At 47.1% G+C, this 26,144-nt stretch overlaps 1 protein-coding gene across 2 annotated transcripts; it reads right to left on the reverse strand.

The window, feature by feature from the left end:
* Nucleotides 1–1,081: 1,081 nt before the first annotated feature.
* COTL1 (coactosin like F-actin binding protein 1) lies at nt 1,082–23,331 on the reverse strand. 2 transcript variants are annotated; one of them, XM_064519755.1, is made up of 4 exons: nt 23,122–23,327; nt 22,441–22,523; nt 11,776–11,933; nt 1,082–2,404 (listed from the first exon to the last, which is right to left on the reverse strand). In XM_064519755.1, the coding sequence occupies exons 1-4, from the start codon at nt 23,196–23,198 to the stop codon at nt 2,294–2,296; spliced, it is 429 nt and encodes a 142-aa protein (XP_064375825.1). In that variant the 5' UTR covers nt 23,199–23,327; the 3' UTR covers nt 1,082–2,293. The 2 variants fall into 2 exon arrangements, with proteins under 2 accessions (XP_064375825.1, XP_064375826.1); XM_064519756.1 differs by lacking the exon at nt 1,082–2,404 and adding an exon at nt 7,115–10,134 and having other exon boundaries at nt 23,122–23,331.
* Between the last annotated feature and the right edge of the window lie 2,813 nt (nt 23,332–26,144).

The raw sequence follows: 26,144 nt of genomic DNA on the forward strand, positions 1-26,144 counted from the left end.
TTGTTAGTATCATTTGTTCGGTTTGAGTTTTCCATAAGGATTTGTCCTGAAGTCCTATCATGAATGAATGATTCCTTCTCTTCCTCATTTTGCTTACGTGGATGAAGTGTTGCTCGTGCAAGCACTGTGCTGGAGACTGCAAGCTTGGCACGCCTGCCGCCAAATGGGACCGCACATGCCAGTACGTTACAGAGGCACTTCGAAGAGGTGACGGGGTATCTTGTACGGGTTGGAAACTGGAGTGATAAAGAGTAAATGGGATGGTTTTCTCATGCGAGTGCTCGGGAGTCCTATCCCTTCCTCCGTCCCCGGAGGCAGCCCAAGCTCCCTGCTTTGTCCTGCTGAGGTGCCTCAGGGAGGCCGAGAAGGACGTTTTGCTCTTCTTGAGCAGTGCATTAAACCTCCCACCACAGCTGCCTCCGGGACGCGTCCTGTGATACAGCTGCCACACAAAGAAACCAGACGGGGACCTTAGTCATACTCCATACGCCATCAAATAAAAGTTTATCGTGGTCACTGAAGTGATAAGGCAAAGCCTCAGAGCATCTCAGGCCCTCTGCAACGCTCTTTCCCGTTAGCTAGGCCTGTCCCTGCTGTCAGTCTGGCAAAAATATCTGTCATTTCCCTCCCGTCAGGGCAAGTTTTAGGAGGGTTAGTCCCAGAATTGTAATGCCCCATGTCAGCCAGTGAGGGAAGCTGCAAAACCTCATTGCAAAAGTGCTCTCGCTCCCAAATCTGTTCCTGACCTCTCTACATTTACCGTACGTGGGAGTGAAATTCTCTTTGGCCTAATTACAATTCCCACTTGGCGTTTTGGTGCTGGAAATTTAGACATTGAGCTGCTTTAAAAAAAAAAAAAGTGTGTCAGCTGCACTGTGGTCACCTCTGCCTTCCAGGGCGGAGAAGCACAGGCAAGGGCTGCAGGCACCAAGCTCATTTTACGTTTAAGCCAGTGTTTAACTCTCCTAATAGTACCAAGATTGCACAAGCTCAGAGCCTTAGACCCAGGATTAACAGAACTCCTAAACACAGTGTCTTATTGCTTCAGGGAAGGTAAAAGAATGACAGAGTCGCTGAGAACTGTTCTTGAAAAACATTTATTTCTTTAATGGGTTTATAGCGCTGACTCCCAAGCCCCAGTACAACACGGTTTTCCCCTACACATAACTCTGGGGACAATTACCTTTGATGGAAGAAAAAGCCATACAAAGAATCCCCCAGACAAGCAGTTTGGTCCCAGCGACCTGTGTTGGATGCTCTGCCCCGCCTGGGAGAGAGCTGCCCTGCGGCATCCCTCGGGGCACAGCTGCAGGATGGATGGTTCACTGCCCCAAGGCCCCAAATAACTGAAGACGTGTTCAACTGCAAAAAAAGGGGGCAGAGAAGGCTGCTAGGATTCAGCGGCTGCTATTTTTGCAGACATTTAAAAAGGAAATCTATGCGTTTCAGTTTCTCCTCCTGAGCCCCGGCATTAGGAAAGTCAAATACAAACCCAGAGACCAATGTACACAAAATAGTGAACAAATGTCCAGACGTTTCTAATCCCCCCGTTTACTGTGCCATGATAACTTCAAAAAACAACAAAACCCCCACATTCAAATCATGTTGGATCTAATTTTTAGGAGGGAGGGGTGGAGATGCAGCACACAGCATAGCAACTGTCAAGCAATTTTTAAGGCAAATTTATTCCCATTTATTAAGAGTTGAGTTTTTTGTTTGTTTGTTTTTTAAGCTGTTAAGTAACATTATCTCAGCTGGACATTAAGCTTAGGCAATTGATTCAAAGTTTCAGTGAAGTCGGCTCATGTTGATCTGAGCCTAGAAGATCGAAAAATATTATTCCCAAGAATATCGATGAGAACAAATTAAAAACATTTAAAACACTCCAGATGCACAACGCTCCAACAATCTTCATCCCCTCAGAGACCAGGCTGAGCCCAACTAAAACATACACACATGCACACATACGAAGAAGGACACAATGGCAAGCCTCTACGAACACAATGCTGAATACAGACCAAAGCAGAGCCAAACCTAAATTCCACAGATGCGAGAGCGTGGACAGAGTTATGAGTAAAAAATGGGGGGGAAGAAACAGACCCCCAGAGAGGGATGTTTCGTTAGATGGAATGGAAAAAAAAAAAGTCTGCTGAATTTAAAGAAAGGGAGCTCTTAGGTGCACGCACATAAAGGTGGGTATTCTCTCAGTTGCCTCATCTCCCCGTTGGGTTAGTTGGTTGTGCCTTTCCCCTCCCTTTGAGATCCAGGTGATGGTGCCAGGAGGTTAGTGCGTTTACTCAGTCTGTGCGTCATAGTTAGCCCCCCCGGCTTTCTTCAGCTCGTTCTTGATGTAATCCTCGTCCAGCTCTTTGTGGTCACTGATCACAAATTCTTTGGCAAAGTTCTGCAAGAGATAAAGAAAAAGCATGTCAGAAAGCGGGATACTTGTCCAAGTGCTCATATTAAGACGGGTTATCCGGCTTCCGTGGCTGTATGAGCTGTATTCCCTTATCTACTATGATAGGGATGATAAACAGAAAGCTGTGGATGAGAGAAGACTATAGTGATGGCGAAACACAAGACTTACTTAATCTGGAGACTTTTTTGTGTCTGCTTCTATGCTCACTGGCTGCAAGACCTAATCCTGACCTATGCAACAGCTCTTCCTAGAGATAAACGCATAGGCTAGGTTAGTCGAGTTTCCTAAATAGTACATAAAAAGGAGTAAATAAGTATACTTATAGATATCTAGCTGTTTGTATGCTCTTTGCAACTTCTGTCAGCTGCCCGGGCCCCAGGCAGTGGCCGTTATGCGATATGGACTTTGTGAACAGGGAAAACCTCTCCCAGAGCAGATGACTGTGAACGGGATCCCACAGGGCCTGGAAGATGCTTGTCACCACGCTGTCACTGCGGCAAAGGACTTGTGCCTTCGGAGGGGCTGTCTCTCCTGCCCCAAAGCAAGGGTGGCAGGCGTGTGTGTACACGGACATTTAAGCAAATAGGCACATTTGCTTCTTGCTTTCACATTTTCTTCGCTTCCTAAACACACCTGAAAACAGTTCATGTGCCTTTCCCTTCTCCCCCCCAACCCACAGAGATTTTAGACAGCGTGAAAACCCTGGGATCCATTGCGTTCTGCATGGCCAGGGACACACGGCTGGCAAGAAATGAGTAAAATCCCCACTGCCCTGCTGCAACGTGTCCAGAAAGCAGCAACGGGCAGCGAGCAGCCAAACGGCGAGGGCTGCAGCCCGGCAGAGCGAGGCGCTGCTTTGGGAGAGAAGCGGCCGTCTCGTTCGGGTCTCCCCAGCGCCGGAACAGCCCCGGCGCGAACGTGACGGGCGGGTTTCTAATTGGTTTCAGACTCGGAGCCCTGGGAGAGCTCTTTATTTGGCAGCCTCTCGAGGGTCTTAATTTGGGATCACAGCCGGGCAAAGGAGGGGGGTGGAGAAGGATTCAGCTTGAAAGAGCCTCGCCATCTCTTTCATGCGGTGGAAAAATGGAAGGGAGAGCAAACCAGCTCCCTCCCCCACGCCAGTCTCCCAGGCTGCGGCTGATCCTGTTTCACACTGCAGGAAATCCTCAGCAGTGAAGAGTTGCTTAGGGAAAAAAAAAGAAAGCTTACAGCGGCTACAAGAAGCCCTGTCTGCTCTGCTTTTGTTTCTCAGCACCTAGAAGAAGCCCTAAGAAACAACAGTGGCTTCACAGCACCATTTTGCTCCACATTTACAGTCTCCAGCTCTCTGGGGTCCGGACAGACCTTGCATTCATCCATGTCTTAGCAGGATTTGGGGGGAAAAGGAAATAAAGTGTTTGTTTTGGAGAAGACCCTTTTTGAGGTAGGAAATGAAGAGGCGAAAACCCCAAAACATCAAATTTGGTCATGCTTACAAGTCTGGAGCCGCAGTGGAAGCAGTGTTATCCTGAAGACACCTTCTCAGCTGATAAACCAATAGACATGTCTGACTTGCAGATTTCCAGTGTGAGATCTTTGGAAAGCTAAGCTCTTGCTAAGACTGAAAAAATTATTTCCACCAGTAATTCGGTGCTCGCTGAGATGTGCTACACATGATTTTTGAGCTGAGCCTTTTCACTTTCTTTTCTACATGCTCAGAGGTTTAACAAGTCTGCCCCATCTCAAGAAACAGATTTTCCAGGACTACATAGCTTCAGTGCTGGTCTCTGCCTTGACTTTAGAGAGAACTGAGGCAGGTCCATAACATCATTTCTGAGAGGGATTCCATGAAAAATGTGTGCACTTTATAAATGGGAGGAGGGTTTCCTTCATTTCCCAGTCTGCAGATCCAAGTCGATTCTGAAATTAAAACTGCATGTGCCCTCATGCATGAACAGAGGGGAACTAAATCACAGGCAACACAAAGTAATTATAATGACTCAAATGTCTTCTCAATCAAACAGTTATCCAGATGATTCCAGGGTGATGATCTGGGGGCATCAGCCACTATTTTGTGCCAATACCAGTGAGACACCTTGCAATGGTTAAACGATTTCACCTTAGCAGAGTAGTATCAGTTGGCCAGACGGGTTATGCTCCCAGCATGTTCTGCCACTCTTAAATATCCTCTTAGCTGACTGGGCCACCTCTTGTGCCAGATTTGTACCCTCTGAGTGCAATCTGGGTCACTGCTATAAATAACTCTTTACCTTATTCCTTTCCATCGGCAAGCACTGTCAGGGGCTTGTACGGTTCTTTGCACTGACTCTTACCCACATCGATGGGTCAAGGCTGGCTCCACGGGGAGAAGGTGCTTCGGAGGAGTTTGCTGCCTGGGAACCCTGATTTCAACATCCCATGTGACCCTTCCTCAATCATTGCCTCTCTCATCACCCTAAATTAGCTCTTTCAGCTCTCTGGGGTTGCGATTTGTAAAGACTTGTTCAGGGCTCAAATCCTAAGATGAAGGAAGCCATATAAGTATTTTAGAGACAGCTGAAACCACCTGCTGCTTCCTGTGTCATCAGGGCAGAAGACAGGAGAGACTCCAGGCCTCAGATCAGGAGATTAGACACCCAGGACCAACAGCAGCACTTTCCAGCTCAAGGGCCACCTTGTCTGGAGTTCCCTCCTTTTCTGTCACCTCTGAAACAGCCAGAATATAAAACTACTCCCAACTGCTTTAACTGTTCATGTTAGCTAAACCAAGCAGTGGTCTTCATTTGACACAACTGTCATTTGCAATTTTAAATAACCAGTCACAGCAAACAGGCTCCTACAAAGCACCAGGACTGTAAGGTCTTGACTTCAAATGGCTAAGGGCAATGCCGACAGGCATCCAACTTCAGTGCGATTGCTGGTCTAGCACCAGATTTTCCTTCTGCCCTTAAGAGCCTCTTGCTTTTGGGGGTGGGGAAGTCCCTGGTTTCTCTCCTCTCACACATACCATTTTCCAGTTCCTTTCAAGTGAACTGCAGAGCAGCTGCACGTATGCCTAAGGCACAGCGCAGATCTCTGACGCTTGAGCCCTCGCTTTACTGACAAGCATCTTCATTTTGCCTCCTCCACTTCCTTTTCTCCTCTCTTCCCCCCATCCCCGAGCTCTTTACGGCAGCGGCAAGCCCTGCGAGTGAATTCTAGCCTTTGTATTCACCCCAGTCACCAGCGGCCTACGGATAACAAAAACAATGATGCCATTTATCTGTATGATTCTCACGACACAACAGTAACCAGAGAGTCTTTGCTTTGCCTCTTAAATCATTGAACATGACGTACAAAGTAAAGTTTACACAGGGCTCCTCTATACACCCATCTAACGCATGCTTCGCTTTTTGTCGGCGTAGCAGAGGGTCCCAGGTTTGCAGTGGAAGCCACCGTGTCCTCGGCACATCTTCCAACCGCTGTGGGACACCGCGGAGAGAAAGCATGCAGGCCAGGCTGCACAAGCAGAGCCTCCATCTCTGCCTGGGAAGCAAGAAATCTGTGCAGCAAGCTCAGGTTTCTCTTCCAGAGAATTTTATGGGGGAAAAAAACAGGGTGGAGTAGATTTTTTCCTATTCCAGGCCCTGAATGTTTAGCATATGGGGCCATAAAATCTCCCTAAGCAGGCCAAGGGAAAATCTGCTTGGTGCAGATACTGTACAAGCAAGCTCTGCAGAGGCCCATATAAATCCCAGCATGGGTGGGCCTGAAGCCAGAAGGAGAATCCTCGTATTGTCTACAGACATATGGGTTCTTGGCAGCTAGGGATGGTGCCAGGTAGTCGGGCAGCTTCTTGCTGGTTTTATTTATGCTGGAAGCCCTTGCAGCAGCCTCCACTGGGGTTCAAAATCCTCAGATCCACAGTGCAGAATTTCACCCTTCCACCCACTGACCATCTAATGTTCAGCGCTGAGGTAGGACGGAGGAGACCACATCTCCCGCTTCTCTCCAGCACAGCATGGGATCCAAGACCTCGTGTCACGGGGGTAAAGGGCCATGCCTTATGGCTGTATGTTCTAGCAGGGCTTCTCTGAGTGTAAGGAGGGCCATATAGTGACAAGCCCCTATAGCGATGCAGCCCCACTGGCTCCGCTCCAGTCCAGCTGCATCTGAGCTGGTCCAGCGATCAGCTGTCAGACTCCAAGCTAGCAGCAAAACCCCCCTCTTCAAACTTACCCTTTGCCAGCTTTTACACGCAACAGCTCTAGCTGTTAGGAGAAGCCAGCATTGATCTCTGGCAAACTCATCTCTCAGCAACGAAAACTGTGCTTGAGCTGATCTCTAAATTACTCCTATCTGTGCTGCGTCCCACTGGAAAAGACACAGGCCCGTGTGCCAGAGGTGGGGTGATGGGAGGCTGTTGGCCTGAAGAAGTTAGGTATAAAGTTACCACCTTCACTAGACTAGGGCCAGGATTTCTTGTAAATCCATATCCATTTGGTATGGTGGTCACAGGAAACCAGGATAGGAAAAACAGTCAAAAAGTACAACTCTGTGTGCATTCGCAGCAGTATCTCGCTCCATTTACTCACCTTCCTGACAGATACTGCCTCGAAGCACCTGCAAGGGACAGCCAATACCTTACAAGTTTGGTTTTCCAACTGCCTCTCACACAACTATTAAATCATTTTCTGTCTGGGACCACTGTACTGACACAAGAAACCCCACGCACACTCACGGAGTTACATGTTTTTTATCTGCCCCAAGAGCAGGGACAGTAACCCCATCAGCGGATCCTTCCTGCTCAGGGAGCAGCGCTAGTGCAGGGGGGAGCACAGGGGGAAAGAGGTGAAGAGACAAGGTCTGACTGCGAGCCCCAAAGTGGGAACTCAGGAAAGTTGTTGACATCACTAAAGCCAGGCAAATTCCTCACCAAAAATAATAATGAATAAAATGCCACGGATATTTGCTCACAGAAACAGAGCTGTTTTACCCTGAATACGATTTAGGCAAATAATAGAGCACATGACTTTGTGGGGGTAGGAGTGTTGGAGAAAACAGAGGAGAGGCAAAATTCATGGAAAATGAGAGACAAACTGGCAAAGGTTGGGCAGCCCCTGTGCTGAGACTGCCCTGCAGGAGAACTCGGTCCGGTCGGGAGAAGGACCTCCACACTGCCTGCTGAAGGGTTGAAAGCTCTTGGTAGGAAGGGTATTCGTGAAGGGTAGCAGGTTCACGGAGGGGAAGCAACACTGAGAGAGAAACAAAGTCCTGTTTTCGGTTCTTCGGCATTTACATCAACGCCAGGCGATGCCATTCTGCATCCGTGCCATGTCTTCCCCCTCCAGCCCCACACCATTTTGCCCAGGCTTTTCCTCAGTCAAAGAAAAGCACCATCACCTCATCCCGCTGCCTCTCCCCAGAGCGAAGGAGGCCATTCACCAGACGGCATGACGCTACCTTACTTAAAGCTCACGGCTGCCAGGTTTCGCCTTGCAGGGGCTTTTATGGCTGAACTGAACCTCCTTCACTGTAATGACTAGCAGCTTACGAGAGCCTTGATTTCAGGAGTGTGAGCTGACTTCTCGGTGTCTCCTGGCCTCTGCACGGTATTGGAGGTCAAAACAACAGCCCTGAGAACGTGTCTCCTGGAGAGATCTGTACTGAGGCTGAATGAGCCAGAACTTGTGCATACAAAGGAAGTAAGAGGTAGGACCATCCTTACTCCTGGGGACATAAGAGTTTAAGAAACTCAGCAGAGATGAGACGCTCTGCATCACCTTACTCCACATGCCTGTTTACACAGGGAACCCTCCACACATCAGTACTTCACTATACCCTTAAGAGGTTTAGATAAATACTTCTTTTACGATCCTACCCTTGCTTCCCACGTGCTTGATCCAAGCCTTCTAGATGAGAAGAAGAGGGAAAGAAGGAAAATAAAGGGCCATGAAAAATGCTACTGAGTGTTCCTTAAAGCAGCACTCAAATAAATGCAAGATGCATTTTCCTACAATGCAAAACAAATGCAATAAATGCAAACCCCATTTTCCTACAATGTAAAAGAGGTAACAAGGATATTCTCCAAATAAGCAAGAAGAGCTGATTCTCAGTATGGATCAGGGGAACTAGGGTTATTTTCACCAGATGAGATCCGTCCCTGTAATTTTACAGTTATTACAGCTAAAAATCAATTGTTCTTTCTTCCTGAGAGATTTTCTGGCAATCCCCGCTGCTGACTACCAGCATCACTTCCCAGCACCTCCCTATAGAACTGGCAGCAGCTGCTCCCCCTTCCAAGAGAGGAATACAAAGGCGAGGGCAACCCCGTTCCTCTCCCCTTGCTTTATAATATTGCATCCTTTTGTTCTCAAGCCCATAACCTACTCTTGAACCGCTAGTATCCCTTATGTTTTCCTTATGGCAGGTGCTTCCAGGAGGCCATTAATAATCACCACGTGTGAAGACCCTTTATTCCAGAGATGCAACATGGTGGGGTTTGCTTGCTAGCAGTATTCAAGCTGACTCGCTTTCACTTTGAGTGTCTCGGCAGAAGAACAGTGTTTACTGGCGTTTGTTCAGCTTTGAGCACAGCTCAGCCGTAGCTCGTCAATGCATCCACGAAGTAGCAGAGAATATAAAGCAGGCCTCTGCTCACACTGGAGCTTTGGTCTTGAATAAAGAGGCACAGTGAGCTTTTGCAAATATTATAAGATAGCGAGCAGTCTTCAAGTTTTACTGAGGGCTTCTCAGACTGAAGAGCTCTTGTTTTGGAGTCCCAACCAATCACTTCTATAGATCAGGAAAATCAAAGCTGTTATCTGCTGTACAAAAAAGCCTCCTTGTGCCACGCTTCTTTGAAGGACAGCCACGTTGCACGTTGCAGTGGGATGAATGCGCCTATGGGTCACGCACATGACTAAACCCCCCGAGAGCCAAACTGCTCCAAAAGCCTAGAGACTCTTCAGGGTTTATTAAAAAAAAAAATTTCCCACTTTAGAGTAATAATTATCCCAAAGGATGAACCAACACTGAGTCAAATTTGTACTTTCTTATTATGGCAAATAACCAACTGTATTTTTCTGTGTATAATTCACATCTCAAATAATCCCTGCAAAAATCAGAAATAGTGGGGCAACTGGGAATAAACTTTGGAAGATGAAGAGCAAGATAAGTATTAAGAGAGAAGTAGCACTGGGATAAACTTCTCTCCTTATTAGTTACTAAATTGGAAGATTTCTTGTTTTCTTTTGTTTTTACAGATTACCTGCAAGTTTACATGCATGAAAAGAAGATAACCGTTCTACACATATCCAACTCCATTGAGAGAGGTTGAGTTGCACACGTAGATAGCTGTCTCAGTCACTATGTACTGGGAGCATAAACTCACATCCTTTATTTCATTTACATTGGTTTAAAGACAGACAGTGAGCCATAAACTGAATTTGTGTGAAAAGGCTGCCAGTTTTTGCAAAGGAATACTAGTTATTATTTACTCTCTCTTTGTCTGTCCAGGAACCACGGCATCTTGGGAATAGCATGTTTGTCCTGCTAGGTGTCTCTGCACTGATAAAAAGTGAATCAGAAAGGTCTTCCTAGTAGAACTGGCTCTAGTTGTGTCACTGCTTGATCTGTATAGTCCTGGATTACTTCTTCATGGATATGCATTAATATCAGAACAGGATGTGGGATGTATTTGTTCACAGTCAAGTGAGATGCTCACAAAGACACCTGTACAAATAGCCTGAATTCATCTGTAAAGAAACTGTTCAAATTAGTTGACAAGATAATTTCTTAAGGGAAAGATATCACCATTGACCTTACATTAGAAAATACTTTAGAATGGGTTATAGTCAGGGTCGCTAAATAAAAATGTATTGAACGCAAGTTGCATTGTCTTCATATTTTAGCAGAAATTAATTGTAATACGAATGCTTTTAAGTAACCACCAAGAATAGTTAATGTTCCACCACATTATCAGCTCACCTGGATTACTAATCAAACATGAAACAAGTGAAATTGCAAATGATATATAACAAAACTGAGGGACAGATCTTAGAATGGCATTTGGGAATGTTATTCAAATCAACAGGAATCAAGTGTCTAAACATATTTTAAAAAAATCTTGGGCTTAATGACTCTCATATGAGTCATTCATTAGTACTCTATAATTTTATCTCCAATTACAATTATACAATTTCAGCTGCTTCACACGAACAGAGGTTTGCTTTCCTATCTATCAGGTGTCATGAAAGTTTCTTTTCAGAATGGACCCTGTGTATAGCTATTATTTTGAAAGATTTAGCAGCAATGCTTATCTGCTGGAAAGAATATGAATTTATTATATTCTTCATGCTTCTTATCTAAAAATAATCTTCTGTATAATAGAAATTACCCAATGAACTGAGGGAGCTCTCATTCTCATTCTCCATATTATCCTTTTCGAAGATTTCTTTATATAGGCAAGAGCAGAATTACTGAGGAAGATATTTCAATATGCAGCCTGTTCTCCCAGGCCATTTCTCAGGCATTGGAGAACTGGCTCTGGATTTAGTCAAAAGAGCTAATCTTGCTATAAATACGTCTTTGGAGGAAACATATGCTAAACGTTGATATCTTCTCAGCTGGAGGCAGGCACCCTTGCGTTGCAGCGGCAGTTCTTTGCAGCGTTCCACAATTCCCATCTCTCACAGTAGAGATGGGAACTCTCCGTTTGTTTTCCCTAGCTTTATTGAGCTTGAAGCCTGACAGAACAAGCCCTGCGTCTCAACGCCCTGGTAGGCCTTGAAACAGTTAAATGAAATGCTCGGTTTGGGCAGACAAATTCGAGTGAAGTCCTTTCAAGGTGTGCACTAAGCACGTTTCTCTTCCCCCCCCCCCCCCCCCCCCCCCCCCCCCGATACGCCCAATGCCAAACAGAAGACTATTCAAATCTAGTTAGCCATTGAAAGCTGTTAGTTAATTGGTGCTGATAGGGACTTTAGACTTCAGCTGACTGTATCTTTGAATTCATTGTGCAGAGACAAAAGGCCTCAAGAGAAAAAATACACAAGGCGTGGGTTTCCCTGCTTAACTTTACCTGCTTAACTGCATTGTTCTCTAGCATTCAATATTACGTTATTTTCCTATCGAGGAGGGAGAAAGTGAAACATCTTGATGGAGACAAGGAGGGGAGTGCATGTATTCCCTGTTCATGAAATAGTTAAGACAGCTTTAAGCCCAAAGATGCTTCGTTATGCTAGAGTGCTCAAGGGTGGATGTTAAGTCTTCCCAGTAGGAAGACAGGGAATAGGATGAAGGATGATCTGATCCTTCCCCCTCTCTCACTTCCTGCTGATGGCCACAGAGCTAAAAGAGATGAGAACTGAGGGTTAAGAGCAGAAAGAAGAAGTTACCTGTACTACTTCTTTGACCAGCGTCTTGTCAGTCCCAGTTTTGGCTCTCTGCAGGCCACTGACACTCTCTCCAATCCAAGTGATGAGGGCGAACTTGACTCGCTTGCTCATGGCATCGCCGGTGGTAAATCGGACAAAACCAAACAATCGAACATCATCTGGAGAGACAAAGAAACAAGGAGAGAGCGATTAAAAACAGAAGCATCCTTGCCCCACTCTTTTTTTGGGTGGGAATATTGCTCCCAATTTAATGATCGAGTCAGGCACATGATACTGCGTGTGTGCTAGGATCATTGTGGGTTTACAGGGCCACTGCACACCTGCCCTTGGCTTGCAAGATGTGCTTTGCCAGCGTTAGGTCTGTGTCCTCCTAGGGAGCTCTGAGCGACTGGGAGAAATCTGGCTCTGTCGGCTGCACCATGCCACATTAGTGTGCTGCTGGCAAGTTTGGAAAGGACTAGAAGAGTCAACTGGCAGTTCAAGGCCACCAAGCTAACCCAGTTGTACGTCCAGCCAGACCACTCATCTGCAGGTCACTGGTTAAGAAGGAAAGCAAGCGATTACTCAGCCACTCTCTTTCTTACGGGACAGCATGATTAGGATCACATTTTATAACATATATTCCAAAGCTGGACACTGCAAATCTGATTCTTTCCCCTCCTTCCCTTTAGCAACATTTTTGGCTCACTTGTAGAATGAGTTTATAAGGGGTGAGGGAGCAGGAGCAAAAACCATCTGCAACTACTTTCCCAGATGTACTTTTCTACTCATTTCTAAGACCTGTAGAGAAGGGGGAACATCAGGCCTTGGATTTTAAAATTGTTCTAATCCTTGCTTCACAGTTGGTTTCTGCTATATCAGGCTAGACTAGAGTTATTTAGTCTGGCTATGTGTGTAAAACCTTGTAAACTTGTCTCTACAAGTTTTTTCTTTCATTGCAGGGTGATTCATCCACTGAGGCAGTAGGATGCCTTCATGATCGCAAGCACTTATAAGGCCTGTGATAGCATCTACTCAGATATATATACCCAGTCATATATGCCCATATATATGCCCAGACTCTTCTGGTAGCTTGCAGGATGCTGAAACCTATGACCAGGATTGTGCAGAAACGCAGAGCAGATGGAGAGTTGCACAATCATGGAATACACCTAGTCATAGCTACTTCAGCTTTGCCACTGAAGACCTTTTCAATGGAGCAAGATGACTCAAAATAGAAGAATAAACTTGTTGTTTGAAAAGAATCATGTTAATCCTGGTTACGCTTGTTGTGACCAGTTCAACATTTATTTGCTGTCTTGACTACTTGCCAGGTGAGAACACAGTCTCCAAGTGTGGTAATGTGTTTGCTAACGTCACCTTCATTTGGGTCCATTACAGCATTCTCCATAAAAGGTCAGGACAGCCCCAGAAGCTCTGGAGATAGGGAAGCAGCAGTTCTATGTTGTCCATCCTCAGAAAATAAGCTGCTAGAAATCAACGCAAAAAAGTGGGATGTTCTCTGAAAGCTGACAAGTCTCAGTGCTAGTTAAAGACTTTGCTTTGTCAAAGCCTGAATCAGCAGAACTATCTTTGACGAAAGACATAAACTTTTTTAGTCTTAAAAAACCCATCCATCCACTCCACATTTTTTTCTCTATATACTTTTTTGCTGCTGAAAGAGAAGTATTGGGGAAAACTGGAAAATGTTTGGTTGGGGGGGAGGGTGAGTCTGTAAGAGTGTGTAAAACAAACTCCACTAAGAATTCCAGTTTAGATACAAAAAGAGAGATCTTGTTCAAAAAACTAGACATGCAGATGGATCTCCTGAAGGAGAAGAAGAACCATATGTATCAAAAGTGCAGGCAAACAAAACTTCTCTCGCAGGTGCCCTATTCCTGGCAAATATGAGAAGCCTCTGGTGAGAACTCACATTCCTGACAGCAAATCCTCTTGCCAAGATTGATTAGAACCGTAAATGAACCGACAGCCAGGAAATACCCAAGGTGAAGAGAGACTGTAAATCCCTGAACGTTACTATTAACAGTTATAGAAAAAAACCTTGCTTTCCCAGATCTGACAGTAAAGGAGGCCACACTTTGCTAAGAACTGTGCTGTGGTTCCTGTGGGAACACAGAGCTAGAAGGCAATTTAATGTCATCAAGTCCTGGTCCCTACTATGCTGTAACCATGTCACAATCTTTGTCGTGGATTGATCACTTTCCACCTTGAGTATGTAGGTTTTTCAACCTTGCTGCTTCTACCAAAGGCTACTGCAGATCCTGAAGACTTCTTTGGAGTATGTCTCTTTATACAGACAATATGAAAATATAATGAATATGAAGAATTCCAAGTTTTTGTGCAGAGCTTCTTCACAGCAACCCAGAAAGGAGGCTGAAGGAGTATATCTGGCAGCATGAGCTTTAATTTGACATGAACCAACAGGTCATTGGCAGCAAGGGGATCTCGATTCTCAGCATAAGAGTTTGGGCACTTGCTCATTCTGTTTGAGAGCTGCTTCAGCAATGGCACCTAAGAGAGCCCAAATCAGCAGTTCCCTGTGAGCTTTTATCTTTCAGATCACCTACAGCTTGAGAGTCTGAGCAACTGCTACCTCATCATGTTAAGTCCTAATACGTTTAATGAGTAATTGAGGTTAGATTTAGGACTTTGAGTCACAGTCTTTGGCAATATTTCCCCGGGGCATGTTTACCTGTATGGGCTTGAAAGGTTACACCCAAGCTGGGTGCTTTCTCCTCCTGTTTCCTGGAAGTTATATCTCCACAGCAGGCAGCTCTTCAGCTGCCACAGTTTTCAGTCCACTGTATTGAATATAAACTACCAGTATGTGATGCTTCAACTTAATGTGCCAGGTTGTGAACTGCAGTGGCTGAGGCAGATAAAGCCAAGAGCGAATGCGAATCAGGGCCCTTAACAGTGAACATGTCTCTTTACTAACTGTGCAGTAGGAACAGGCGTGGAGTTTTCCAGCAGTGGTGCAGCCTCCGTACGTGTCCCTGCAGCCGCCGGTCCGCACCCCTGAGCAGAAGTGCTTGGGTTTCACAATTAGTCAGAAGTCTGCTCAGATAACAGGATCGAAACGCAAGCGCTTTCATACTCCCAGATTTCCTCTTTCACAGTTAATCAGTTCTGCCCTGACACATCACCTCACTGTGCTGGAGGTCCTCAGTGCCATCAGTGCCAGCTGCATGAGAAATCTCAAGACATTAATATCCTCCCCCTTCTCCTCATTTTCACAGAGAAAAAAAACCCACTTACATTGGTTTTAGGAATTTGCTGGGTGTGTGGGAGAGTCTAACAAATCATAGAGAGACAGCAGATTTCCTCTGAAAGAGGAAATCCTGCCTAGCTCTACACAACCACCTTCCTAGTTCCTAAGCCACGAATTTCAGGGCAGAGAGAAGCAAATAAGGCATATTATTAATAGAACTGGGTAGAACAGAAATAGCAGCTTTATTTGAGAGGATTTCACAAGCTACAAACAGCAGAAATTAACATTAATTCCTACTGATGTCACCACTCCTTTAACTGCAATTGGCAGTAGGTGCTATACAAACTATGAAAAGTACAACGAATGCCTTAATGAACACTGCTTAGTACCTTTCTCCAAACCCCTTACTTATCAGTAAGGCAGGATTTTCCAAATATACTGATTAAGCTGCTCTTGGCTGTCAACCAAGCTTGATGCCAAGCTGCAGAGATTTCCTTGGTGGTATTCCCCTTTTCCCCCCTCCACTCAAACCCTTTGATTTGGCTGCACTAAAAAATTCCCTATTAGGCTGAAATGCACTGACTGATCAGTAAAAGATATTAGCTGCAAGAAAGAAATACAGCGTCAAAAGCTCCACGGCTCTCAGTCTTACAGCTCTGAATGGCCAAGCGAGAGACACGCTGAGATAAGGCCACCACTCCGAGCTTCATCTGCCTGCTAAATCGAGGTCAGGCACAGGAAGGCATCTGATAGAAAGATCTACTTCTGTGTTCTGTCCAGCGCTGAATTACCAATAGCACATGACAGATTTCAACAGGGATTTGTTTGTTTCAACTGGAATTTATTCATTTTAAGATGAATTTGTAAATTTTCCACCTCTTCAGCCACCCAAAGTCCCTTTAGTCACCTGGCTGGAGTGAACACAGAAAGTCACCCCTAGCTTTTGCACTGGTTTTTCCCTCTTTTATAGCCTAGGGGGGACTCTCAGGGTTTGCCCTTGAAAAAGCCCTTGAAAATCAGCCGAGCCTTGCCACAGCCTCTGTCGGTGTTTGGAGCAGGCTCTGGGTGAGGATCCGGAGCTGGAAGCAGCGCAGCCAGGCGCGTGACGTCCCAACGCAGCCGTGCCGCTTCGCGAGCGGTGCTAATCCCTCCTCTCCCGGAGAGCCGCCCGCCCAGCCCCTGCACCGCTGGTGCAACGCCGCCTTGCACCGTGCAGGCACGTTCCTTAAGTCATCTAAGACAAATACAAAATGTTTGCTCTCAGGACCATAAGCACAGGACGTGCTGTAGCCGAGGCACCGATCCGTCCCCTGTAGCCGTGGCGGCTGACACGAGTGCAGGGCGCTCAGGACACACGTGCATGGCGAGGATGACCCACCACCGAGTTCCCTGCTCTCTCGGGGCCAGTGAAGCCAGTGGTAGCGTGTTGCCGGCATGAATTGCTATGAGAGGAAGACGGAGACCCTCCGACCAGGGCTGAATACAGGCACCAGTAAAGTAGACAGGCCCCATCACCTGCTTTGCCAAACCACAGATCCCCTCAGCTGGGTTAACTACGCCCGCTGAAGGAGCACGGAGCATACGTGGTCAAGAAGCGGTAGCTGCTACCCCAGCCACAGTGGCCCTGTGTTGGCCTCTCCCTTGAACTGGGTATATACTGGAGCACAGAGTGGGAGGAAACCGGGGAGCTACCATCCAGCTGATCTTTGTTCCTCTTCTCTGAAGGAAGGAAAGATTTCATTAGCGTCGGCCAGAAGTGAGAGGCCAGACAGGCCCCAAAACAAAGAGCATACAAAAGATTAAACCCTCTTCTTTTCTTGCTCTTGTGCCTTGCAGTAGATGGTAAAATGCAGACCTACAGCCATGCTACTTTAATAAAGCATCACAGAACTAAACTGAAGGTAGAGAGTTACTATTTCACTGAAGAACTTGACCTGGTGAGTTACCCCCACAAAAATTAATGAGAAAACTCCCTAAGACAACCTTCCTTCCAGTCCTAGGGACAGCCCGAGCCGCAGCTCCAGCTGCCAAACCCACGTCACTGCAGCTGGAGCCGCCACGGCCACGGCGAGGGCCGAGGGCAGGGAAGCTCTGCAGACAAGGACAACGTGAAAGTCCCACAAACCGTCATTGTCCCTAGGTCTTCCCTTCAATATACGTATGGGAAAGCAGGAAAGAACTTTAAAAAGGAAGAACAAAACTAGTAAGCAACTGATTTACAAAGCCATTTTAGCACCTAAAGGTGTAGCCAAATACAGAAAAGGATCTACCTCATTATATGTCCTCCGGTATTTTTACAAATCTCAGGTGCTTTCCTACAACTTGAGATGCCAACATAATCTTGATGATCTGACTCTCGCCTCTTATCTCCTAAGTTCTGTATACACCAGTTACGGCTAGGCTTTATATGGGAATTGTCATAAGCCCAGGAGAGCTTGCATTTATTTCAGGAGTTGGTTCTGTTCCTATTTTCTTCCTAATATTTTATGTCAATCAGAAATAATTTTGTAGGGTCTTTATTTCGTATCAAAGATTTTCAGTTCTTCCTTGTGCTGAATGCACAGTGTGGTTTTGGTCTGATCTTTTCAGACACATGAATAACTATCTCATTTCATGCTGTCATTGCAATTATTTATCTGGACTGGGGCTTTCCAAATAGAAGGGCCATTATTTCTTTTGTCAGAGGGGCACTGAAAAACAACTGTTCACATATGAGATGGGGGAAAACACAGTATTCCAACCTCTCCATTACTTCCTGATACCTTAAAAAAAGTAAACTACAGACAAAGACTATGCAATGCTCTGTTGCTCAATAATACTTGAGAGTGCACAGAAAATGCACCAAGCTGTCTAGTGCAGTCAGGTATCACTGATATTTAAAACACTGTATGCATATGTTTTGGATTGGTGTTGTAGTTCAGTATTTCAGTTGTATGTCATACAACTCTTCTCAGCAACAGCATCACCAGCTCAAGTAAGAGACTTTGAAATTAACTGCAAAAAAACCCAAGAGCCTTCACATCCTTCCGTACAACAACCTTCAACTCTTATCTGTGTTCCTGGCTTCGAATCCGCCAGCTCAGCTTTTTGTTTAGAATACTGATGGCACGTACTGCTAAACACCAAATTAATGCTACGTCTGGATCCGCGCCATCTGCACAGGCAAGAGCTGTAACTGTGAAGTAGAATGAATCAAAAGCCTTGAATTAAGTCCTTGTTTAATGCAGAGGTAATCTTGCGCTGTTAAGCCCAACCAAAACAGTCCTTAGCCAGAAGACACAGGGGGTGTCTACACGGCGTGTTTAATGACCCTGACACAGTTAATGTCCTCAACTTATGGTCTCCAGACTCTCTGGGTCAGACAAAAGCCAATACAGCCACATACGTGGGTCATTATACAGGACTGCAAGAGGAAGTGTTATCAGAGGCCACCTCCTAGTCCTCTAAGGCCAAAATGTGGCCTTATACGGACCTGAGTATGACAGCAACTGATAAGCAAAAACTCAGGGCTCAGGCTATGCTTGCAGCACAGATGCAATCATGGGCCCCTGAACAAAAGGGCATTGAAGAATTTCTTACCATGTTTTCTTCCTTGAAGAGTAGCAATCACCATCTCCAAGTAATGGGAAGGGGAAGGATGATAGGTTGATTATGCATTTCCTTTAACTCTTCTGCCAGTACATGAAGCTTAGTAAAAAGTTCAAGAAGAGAAAGCCTCCCCCGCCCGGGATATGTAACATGTGGTTCTGATGTACACTGAATATTTGAGAAAACAGCAGGCAAGAGAGATGAAACCTGTACAAGATGGATGGGGTGCAGCAGCAGATCCCGAGGCAGGGCATGGACCTCACTGCCCCAGGAGCATCTCAGCCGTTCATGCGTTCACTGAACGGCAGCCCAGAGTGTTTCCAGAGGTGTGCAGAGAGCTGCTTTGTCACGTGGGTTTTTTTTTTGAACTGCTACAACCATTAAATGAAGCCATTTCACTTTCTTTCCCTGGGTCCTTGTCCACCATTGCTCCCTGAGGAGGTTTACAGGATCAGTAACGAGTTGGGCCATGGTCCACATGCAAAGAGTTATGTATGGGAGGAAGAAAAAGAAAAAATATGACCTCCCTCTAACAACAGCCCCCTCCAGCCCTTCATAACCTCTACCCTTGCACAGGGCAGGATATCCACTACAGGCAAAGGCAAGTCTTCCACACTGGTACCAAAGGACTCCCTAGTCTCAGAGCCACATGAATTAGCACACGCTGACTCTGCCTGCCCTGTAATTTAATGCCCAGGAGGAAAGCGATATGTACTGCACGCTGAAGGTGCTTTTAATAAGAATGGCTATTAAAGCAAGTGGGAGACACAGATGTTTTCCACTTGGAACGGCACCGAAATAGCTGGTGCATAAGTGGAGCAGAGCAAGCTCTGACCGAGGTGCTTGGTGACGCTCTGCATGCCGAGGTTTGCAATTCCAGCTCCCACTCTCACCTTCAACCATCAAATTACACTCAGCTTGTACAAGAGGCTGCTGCAGTACTCTGTGGCTTTCAGGGCAGTGTTTTGCACAAAACAGGAATTCAAAACAAGGAAGGAAGTTTATTCTGATGTCGTTTTTTTTTATCTTTTAATCATATTTGCTGAAGTGCTTTGCATGGATAGTAGCTCTTATTCCCTCCAGTAAAATTTAGAAGGACCAGGAGGAAAGAGATGTAGCAACAGGAAGGAACAATATTTAGCATCTCTTCCCTTCCCTTCCTCCTCTTTTTCCACTGACTTTGTTTCAGTAGAAATATTCCAACCAGCTCTGCTTCATAGTAGCATTTGGCACCTTTCTTCCAGATGGGAAGGAAATCTCTAACTTCACTGCTGGCACGAGCCTCGCTTTCTGGCTGATGTCTAGTGGTCCAGGCTATGGCGAGTTGCACAGATGGAGCTGAAACTTGCCTCTCTTCCTTCCTCTACTGGTGCAGCATCCGTTAATTCGTGGGTGGAGGAAGTTCCTTTCTGACACTTAGCCAAGAACCTGGTACCTGAATTTGCCTGGTTCTTTAAAGCCTAGACGCAGATTTGAGAACAACCTCCCATGCCTCTGGTCTGCCAAGGAACCAGCCCGTAGAAGGTGCATATGAGGAACGAGGGAGAGAGAAAAATCGAGCAGCCATAAGGGATTTAGCTTCACATTTTAGGCTAACAGTGGGCCACAGTCGCCCCCAAAGAAGCCCATATTTATATCCTCCCTCATCTTGCTTATGCCTAAAACATGCAGAATTTCCTTTTTGCTGTAAAAATGTTTCCATATTGGGACCAGCTTGGCACTTTGCTGGTACAAAACAAAGTTTTCTCAAACTATATCTGTTTTAATGCCCTGTTTATAAATATGGGTTTGGCGCATGTGAAAGATGGCAAGAAAACAAAACTGGCCCTTTTCCAAAGTGCAATATGTGACTCCATTAGTTGTTACATACATCCTACCCAGCCCAACCGGTGACTGCTCTCTGCCAAAGCCCCCCTCCCTGCTGATCCACTCAACAAAAATATTCCCTTTGCTACAGAAGGGAAGATAGGAGCTGTTCCCAAAGAGGGAACCACTTCAGACAAAACATTAAGAATCAACTCAGACAAAATAAGAGACGGACTCTTTAAAAACAAGGAGAGAAAATACACGGGGAAGGTTGCTTTGCAAGCCTCCGATGCCTGGAGATGCTGGTTCAGTTATCTCAGCCACAAGAAGAGACAGAGCACAAAGGCACTCAGATATTTCAGCTGTTGACCTCCAAGAAAACTACTAACTCTCTAGATATTGTTGGCACGAACTTCAGAAGTGCTGACGCCTTGAAATCTCCCTAAAGACCACTAGGAATTGAGGTGCTCAGCATCTCTGGGCAAAAAAAAAAAAAAACCAAAAAAGGAAGTTTCCTCTCTTCCAAATGGACCTGTGTGGCAGAACTGAGGACAAGCCCTGGGCTTTTCTTTATGCCTGGTAATTGTTTGGGTTTTTTTTCCTATGTTCCACGTTAAAAAAGGTTGGGTGGGAGAGGGGTTCCTGTGGTACAGGTCCCTAGCTCTCCTGACCCTGACTACTTGAATTTAAGCAGGATGCCACTCTATTTTGAAAATTTCCCCTGCAAAGGTCTCAAGAATAGCTGGAAACTAGTAGTTATGTTAGCACTGACAAGACCCCACCACAAATGTCTTGGCAGAACAGTGTAAACCCTGTGATTTAGTGACTACTTCCCAGAGCTAGAATATAGTTTTCTCCTAGGATCTCTATTTACTGATCAGAAGACCAGTCCTGCCCTCATTCAAATCAGTGGAAGTCCTGCCCTCAAACTCAATAAAATACAGCCAAGCCCTAGGACTGGAAAGGCCAATATGGACCAGTAAGACCCTCACAGTCATTAGCATTTCAGTCCATGCAGGGCTCTTTGACTACACTCCCTCCCAGGATTCGCCCCTTCCTGGGAAGCGAGAGATTGCTCAACACACAATTCCTTCACAATACAGATCTATAAGTCTAAAAATACAGAAGATTAACCATAACACTTGACTATAGAGTAACTAGGTGAGTCAGGAAGGCTTTGTTGGTTACAGACTGGCATTAGTTACAAATGCTTCATGTCTTATGTCACCTCATGACATTATTAAATATCAGGCAAGATAGGGGGAAAAGCCATACAATACCCGCCAAGAAGTTATTCTGAAAGAAATCAAAGCATGTTTTCGTAAAACATGCCAAAACTCAAGATCAGATTAAGTTAAATATTTCTCCACGTATTTTCATTTCCCCCAGGGCTTTGTTTCTCCTGTTAATATTCCACAGCTGACAGCTTAACCATCCGCTGCCACGTTTAAACCTAGAGCCGCAGCTGCCGGGGTTGTGCAGCGCCACACATACGATTGTCCTCAGCGCAGCATTGTTCAAGCAAATCTGCATAACCACTCTGCTCCGAGGTTTCGGGCTCCTAAAAACCGGAGCGAGCCTTCGAACGGCAGTTACGTTAGTGCTACGGATACAATCTACAGGGGAAGAATTTCCTTGCATAACAGTCAGCATGACTAATTTTTTTAGCCGCAAAAATAGGAGTATCTTGTGCTCTTCAGTAAGATATGCTCCGAAACTGCAGCGCTAAACAATGGGACCCTCGCTAAGCAAGCGTTTTATCGGGTTTAAGCGCAGACTGAGAAGCAAAAAGAAAACTGTGGAAAGGAGGTAAAAACGCCAAAGGAACTTAAGCCCTAGGGTGAAACAAAGGACTGATGTAGCTATGGACTTTGGCTGCCGCGGGAGCGAGTCGCACTCTGTGGTGGCAGGAAAACCCGATCGTGCAGGACAGGGTGAGACACAGGGAGCAGCAGGACACGCTCCACTTCAGCCAAGTTTCCTCCAGCTCTTTCCCCCTTGTCCTGGGCAGCAAGAAACACCGTCCGCTCCTCGTCCGGGAGCAGCCCCGCGGGGCTTACCTGTGCACTTCCGTGTGAAGGTTTCGTAGTCCACCCCTTGGTCTCCGGGGACGATGGTGGAGCCATCGTATTTAAACGTCACCCTTTGGGACGGGGAGAAGAGGAGAAGAGAAATACATTTAAAATTCACCCTTTGGGAAGGGGAGAAGAGGAGACAGGGGATGATGTATTTAAAAGCCACCCTTTGGGAAGGGAAAAGAGAAGAAGGGATGTAATGTAGTTAAGTCACCCTTTTGGCAGGGAAAGAGGAGAAAGGGGGTTGGTGTATGTAGAAGACACGGAGGAGCAGGGGGCTGATGTATTTAAAAGATATCCTTCGGGAAGGGAACGGAGGGGAAGGGGGCTGATGTATTTAAAAGATATCCTTCGGGAAGGGAACGGAGGGGAAGGGGGCTGATGTATTTAAAAGTCCCCTTTGGGAAGGGGAAAGAGGAGACGGGAATTAACGCATTTCAGCCAACCTTTAGGAAGGGCAGAGAGGAGAAAAGGGAAAATACATCGAAAAGTCACCCTTCGGGAAGGGACCGGAGGAGAAGGGGGTTGACGCGTTTCAGAGACACCCTCCGGGGAGGCACCGGCGGGAGGGGGGAGCGCAGCGCTGGCGCTCGTCCCGGCGGGCCGAGACGGGGCCCCGGAGCCCCCCGGGGCGCCGGCCGCCGCGCCCGGCCGGGGGGCACCTACCAGTTGACGGCGGTGGCGTCGTCCCTGACGAGGTTGTACGCCTCCCGGCAGGCCTCCTTGTCGATCTTGGTGGCCATGGGCGCGGCGGGGGGCGCGGAGCGGCGCGGAGCTGGGGGCCGCCTCGGCCGCCGCCGCCGCTGCAGCACCGCGCGCCGCCGCGCAGAGCCGAGCGCCGCCGAGCCCCGCGCCGCCGCGGCCCGACCCGCCGCGCCGCCCGCCAATGGCGCGCCGCCGCCCGGCCACGCCCCCGCCGCCGCCGCCAATGGCGCGCCGCCGCCCGGCCGCGCCCCGCCCCCGGCCTCGGGGGAGGAGGGAGGCGGGAGGCGGGACGAAGCGGCCCCGGGGGCGCGGGCGGCAGCGCGGCGGCCCCGCTGCCGGCCCGGGGGAGCCGCCGGGGCAGCGGCCCCCGCGGAGCAGCAGCGGGGGGCTGCGGTCCTGCCCCTCCCGGCGCGCGGCCGGCGAGCGGCGGGGCGCCTGCGGGCGGGGGCAGCCCCGGGCCCCGCCGCTGCGCGCCTGCCCGCGGGGCTCCGCGGCGCCCGCCGCGCCGTTGCGGATGGAGCGATCTCCCCCTACCGGGCTCAGCCTCCAGCACCGGCGAGCGAGAAAAAGACAAAAAAAGCGGGGGAGGAATTCCGGCCGAAGCCAAGAGGACGCTCATGAGAGCGACGGATTTTTGGGCAAAATAATGAAGGTTTTCTGTAAGACTGCACTCCATCCCTACGCCCGCAGAGAGACGGAGCCTTGGTCCGTTGCTTAGCAGAGCCCAACTTCAAACAAATACCATCAGATGTTGTTGTGGCCGCAGAGCGGAGGTTTAAAAACTGGTCTTTGTATGTCTCAGTGAGTTTCTACCATGAATCTGGGAGGCTGATTATTATTTTTTTTTTTTGCAAATTTAATAAAAACTCCATTCCATGAAAAAAAAGTATCACACTTCATTTCCTTTGAAGTTTGCACATTGATACATTGTACGGTTTGCAAATATGAAGTCAGAACAGTAAGAAACTTCATTACAACAAGCAGTTACCCAGTGTGTGCGGAGAGCTCGGGGAGCAAGGTGACCAGTGTATGCACTAATTATGGGGTATGTCATTTACTGCTATACAAAATGTACCTCTAATCCTGCAAGCAGCCTCTTCCAGACAGATTCCAGAGTGACATAGAGATCATTGCAGCACTGGGCCAGAAACACAGCCGTACTGCTGCAGAGCATCTCTGTGATTGAGATGAGGTCATGGGCAAGACAGCACTGTCTTTAAAGTCAATACCAACACAGGACACAGCATCTGGGTGAATTGCACTGTCTTTGTGGACTGCAGACTCCAGATGATAATATAATCACACGTTAATAAGTCTGAATTTCTATCGATTTTCTTTTCGAACTGTCTTTAGGAACACTTTTTCTTTTTTAAAAGCCTTTATGGTGACCATTATCTGCTTTTTTTTTTTTTTTTTTTTTTTTTTTTTTTTGTAGTCTGCATTCATCAGCCTTTGGCACCAGCTTAATGCTATTTATACCTGTAACAACTGCTGGAGTTGTCCTTGTCTTTTCAAGCTTGTTCATGAGCTCCTGAGGTTTCCTAGGGGAGAGGTGGCTGATTGAAAATGTCATTTCCCCTGAAAGGACAAAAGCTCAACCTTGTTTAGGTCTCTGATCCAGTAGCTGGCATCATTAGCAACTTTGTTCATGTTTAGAAGTGCCAGATTCAAACCTCAGAAATGCATGCCTTTCTCATGGGACCAAACCTCTTCTCCTTGCTTCTCTTCCTTTTCCTTGACACATTTTCATGGATTTTCTCTTTCAATGCCTGCAGGAATACATACTGTGCTTAGTTTCATGTGGCTGAAACTGAAGAGGGGAAAATAACTACTTTTCTGGCTTCAGTGAGCCCAGATTTGCTTTCCATATGGGAGCTCTGAGCCCTCCATCTTCTGCACGTGCATCTTCCCTGCGCAGGAGATGTCAGCTCGGCTGGCAGGAGCATCTGTCCTTTTCACAGGGGCCCTCAGAGAGGAAGCACAGCAAGCAGAGAAAGGACTTGAAGAGAAGAATATGCAGTCCCTCAGAAGATAAATGTCTCCACCAAGTATGGGGTCTTGGGTAACTCAACCAATGTTCAGTTGTCTAAACTTTATTAATGAAGTTGAGCAAGGGCCTCAGGATGGGTGGAGGGAGCAAACGGGACATACAGCTATAGCCCCCCAGGAGGCTTAGCTGTTCTCCTAAAATATATTGCTAATGCCTTACTCTTACGGCTCTTTTCCATCACACATTTTTGCTTTCTCCTTTTATGCAATGTTCCAAGTCCTGCCTGTCCATCTCTGTCCTCTTTGTGCATGAGCACTCTCTAAAATAACATGCTCTTTCAGGAAGGAGCTGCTGTGAGTTAATAGACCATAGTGAACATCAGGGTTGTGATCAAGGCAGCTTTTTTACTCGGGGAGCCCAGGAAATGAGGGATCACTATCCTATGTCCCAATGGTCACATGTGCTACAGGCAAGCCCAAAAGCAAGCAAAAATGTCTCTCATCTTCAGCCTGGATTAGCAGAAAGCCATCCTCACGTGTGGTTTGCTCTGGGGCTGAAGATCAGACCCAGCAGGCTAGATGCTACTGTAGAGCCGTCACCTCCTCTCCGTCAGAGAGGGAGTGGACGGTGGCTGGGATACTGCAGGTGCTCACGGCCAAGGCAGCCCTAGCGACACTCCCCTTGTTTAAAACGCTGCTGCTCTTTGCTGTAGACATCATCTTCCAACGAGGACAACTGCCCCACCACCACGTGCTGTACACGTCACCTTCCGAGGGGACAACTGCCCCACCACCACGCGGGACGCGCGCCCAGCTGCGGCTGTCCCAGCCCAGAGCTGACGGAGCTGGGGGGCACGCACACCCCTTCGAGCCTCCGCCATCCCGATGGAAACCTCTGGAAGAGGCCCAGAAGCGCTGGAGCGAGAAACGGTTTCTCCACTTGTGTTGCGCTTTGGCGAAGAACAAGCGCGCTGAACCGAGGCAGCTTTGCTTGT

Source organism: Dromaius novaehollandiae, chromosome 13 (assembly GCF_036370855.1).
Source record: "Dromaius novaehollandiae isolate bDroNov1 chromosome 13, bDroNov1.hap1, whole genome shotgun sequence".
In the NCBI taxonomy this organism is placed as follows: Eukaryota; Metazoa; Chordata; class Aves; order Casuariiformes; family Dromaiidae; genus Dromaius; species Dromaius novaehollandiae.

What these genes read in the sequence shown, in the direction of transcription:
- COTL1 (XM_064519755.1), bottom strand. Translation starts at nt 23,198, where the DNA reads ATGGCCACCAAGATCGACAAGGAGGCCTGCCGGGAGGCGTACAACCTC. An exon ending in GACGCCACCGCCGTCAACTG is followed by an intron (nt 22,524 to 23,121) that starts GTAGGTGCCCCC and finishes CCCGTCCCAAAG; the next exon opens with GGTGACGTTTAAATACGATG. An exon ending in CTTCACACGGAAGTGCACAG is followed by an intron (nt 11,934 to 22,440) that starts GTAAGCCCCGCG and finishes TTGTCTCTCCAG; the next exon opens with ATGATGTTCGATTGTTTGGT.